At 37.3% G+C, this 3,417-nt stretch overlaps 1 protein-coding gene across 1 annotated transcript; it reads left to right on the forward strand.

Annotated features, from left to right (window-relative positions):
- The first annotated feature begins 1,323 nt into the window (after positions 1–1,323).
- On the forward strand, positions 1,324–3,195 carry LOC124541384. Its single transcript, XM_047119240.1, has one exon. The coding sequence runs from the start codon at positions 1,324–1,326 to the stop codon at positions 3,193–3,195; it is 1,872 nt and encodes a 623-aa protein (XP_046975196.1).
- Positions 3,196–3,417: the final 222 nt, after the last annotated feature.

The raw sequence follows: 3,417 nt of genomic DNA on the forward strand, positions 1-3,417 counted from the left end.
CGCGAATCTTATTGCCACCGGATAAAATACTTTTGAGTACCATTTTCTTTACCATTGAGGCGGCCAAAGAAACGCTCCTGCAATGATTGTTTCATGTCGGTCATATTGATGCCTAACGCTTCCGACATACCCAAGTATTTGTATGATTCGTGGCAAATATCTGTTTACACTTTTATTTTAATTATTATAAATATTTTAAATTAATTTCTTTATATAATTTTATGACAGCCAGACATTTTTTTTTTCGCTTTTTTCTTTCCTTAAAGTGAGTATAGACTACAACATTTACTTGTAACAGAACAACGAGCCGCTCTATGATATGTTCTAGTGTATCATCCTCTTACGAACTAAACGTCGAGCACGCTGGCCTCTTGTTACAAACCAACGAGCATATTGGTGTAACATTTCGTCGAGCCACGAGTTCGGGCGATGCGCGGTTGCGGTGTGACGCGGAGGGAGAGGGACGAAAGACGCACGCGGTCCGCGCGGTCGTTTAGTTCATTTTCTAAAATATTATCTATTTTCACATTTGTTTCATAATCGTCCTTTATTAATTTAATCGTTCTTTTTACAACCTTTTCCCATTCTTGTTTAGTCACATGTTCACAAGCTTTTTCTAAAATTTTAGCATTTTAGTTGTGGTATGTGGGGGTTCTGTATTCTGCCTTGCAGCATATCCCTTAATTTGGGCCCACACCAACACAATTGCATTATATTCACAATGGTAAGGCGGTAACCGTATAACTCTGTGTCCATGTTCTAACGCTATTTCATCAATGACGTATCGGATCTTGGTTGGTTTGTTATCTTTTAAAAGACATCATAATTCCGCCTTTAACATTGTTATGTTTGCATCTAAGGTACCTGACCCATGTAAGGCCCAGTGCCTAATAAAGCCCGCGTTTTAAATATCCTAAATTACAAATTCAAACCGATTGAACTAACAACGTCGAGTGTCTAACCTTGAATGGCCGCCGTTGCCATAGCTACCGCTTCGCTAACGCGAACCTGTAGGAATGTGCAGTCGAAAGAAAGCAGCGCGTGCGATTGCTAGTAGGCGCTTATTAAATTTCGACGTACAAAAAAGTAAGTATTTTCAATAGTACTTAGTGAATCTTTATTCTAATTATATATAGTGGTTTATTAGCATTTTATACATGTTGTTCTTACAATTTACGTTTGAAATTAAAATGTTATACACGTATATTTTTTTTTTTTGTTAAGTTACTACTCTAGCCTAATAAGGCCCATCTGTAATCTACATGGGCCTTATAAAGATTATATGAAATTAAGCATTTTTTTTATTTTTATTTCAGTAGAATTATGGAACCAGTTGAAAAATCAGAACCTAAATCGAAGCCAAAACGTGCAAAATGGTCCGAGCACCAGATCACTTGTGCTGTGAGAGCTGTGCAACGAAATATACTTTCCCAAAGAGAAGCTGCTAGGAGATATAACATTCCACGAAGAACATTAAGGAACCATTTGAAAACTGGCTCAATGGAAAGAAAATTAGGTCGAGCGGCTACCTTAACACCAGAACAAGAAGACGATTTAGTAAGCAGAATAATACGCTTGGCTGAAGTAGGAATGCCTCTAACACCTAAACTTGTTCGAAAGCAAGCATATGTTTTTTGTAAAAAAAACAACATACCTAATCGCTTCAGTGATACAACTTCTACAGCTGGAAGAAAATGGCTGAAATTGTTTCTTAAAAGGCATCCCCAACTAACGAGGAGAAAAGCCCAAATGATGAACCCATCAAGGGCGCAAAAATTGAATAAATTCATCGTCAGTGATCATTTTGATAAATTAAAAAACTTACGAGAGGAACTCCACATTGAAAATAGACCCGAATGCCTATACAATATGGATGAAAAGAGCTGCCGTATATCACTTCATCACCAGCAGACCGTGTTAGCGCAAAAAGGAATAAAGAGACTGCACCAAATAGCAAACGAACATGCAGAAAGTGTAACAGTAGTCGGCTGTGTAAATGCTGTCGGGAATGCTATTCCACCAATGATTTTGTTTCGAGGTAAAAGGATGAAACCTGAATTTACCGACAATTTACCAGCTGGATCATTAGTCAAAATGACTGCTAAGGGATACATGACTCATGAAACTTTTATCCAGTTCATTGAACATTTGGCAAAACATAAAACATCAGGAAAGTGTCTTTTAGTCTTTGATGGAGCTGCGTGTCATCTCGATTATAGTATTGTAGAAGAAGCTGCAAAGCATGATATAGCACTTTATTGCCTTCCGTCGAATACGACTCATGAACTCCAGCCTTTGGACAAATCGGTATATCGCTCGTTTGAGCATCACTGGGATCAAGAACTGTTAAAATTTGTTTCAAAAAATCCAGAACGAAAACTAAATAAATCAAGTTTTAACATGATTTTGTCGGAAGTCTGGCCCAAATGCATGACGCATGATAATATCGTAAATGGATTTAAAGCAACCGGTCTTTACCCATTTGACCCCGAAGCTATAGCTGAAGAGGCGTTTGCTCCATCTGCATTAACAGAACTATCTATTCCAGCAAGCAGTGAGAATGTTATAGCGTCCACTAGCCACGACATTGTACAGAAAACAAATATCACCCATATTGCTGGTTTAAATGAAAACTCAGTCTCTGAATCTGAATCAGACTCCGATAATATCCCATTATCTGTACTAAGAACGCGTTCTGTTACTCCTACCCCAAGCCAACTAAAAGCTTTCGATATTAATGATGAAAACTGCAAGTCTTCATATAAAGAAATCCCTGCTGTCGATCCCTTAGTAAATCAAGCCAGCAATACAATAGCGGCTAAGTCACCTTTCCAAACACTCATTCCAACGCCAAAGATTTTTAAGATTAACACATCTGCCCCACGAAAGAAAGCATTAAATTATAGAGGACAACAAGTAACAAAAGATCTATTTGCAACAAGAAAGGTAAGCACATCTTCTATTAGGCCAAAAGGAAGACTAAATACCTCCAAAGGTAGAGGTCAGAAATCTGGAGTGACTAGAAAAAATCAACAGTCATTAGCTGGGACTTGGTTTTGTCATGCTTGCAGAGAAGATAAAGTTTTGGACATGAGGCAATGTAGAATATGTGGTGCCCGGTACCACGAGATATGTGTGGGTCTTGATGCCGATGATGAGGATTTCGAATGTCCTGAGGCATGCATTACCAACTAACGTAGGGCTTGGTTCTTTTCTTACTTGGAATTGTTATGTTGTAAGAGTAATTTTTGAAGAATTTATTACATTTAAGTAAATGTCAAGACTGATTCTAATAGTTAGATACTTATTTATGGTTATTAAGAAGTTCCTATTTTGTTTGATTTTTTAATTAATGTTTTGTTGTTATTTATTGTTATGTTTTGTCTTTAAAATAACGTTTGCTAAGGTAGATAACAC

This window comes from Vanessa cardui, chromosome 28 (assembly GCF_905220365.1).
Source record: "Vanessa cardui chromosome 28, ilVanCard2.1, whole genome shotgun sequence".
NCBI lineage: Eukaryota > Metazoa > Arthropoda > Insecta > Lepidoptera > Nymphalidae > Vanessa > Vanessa cardui.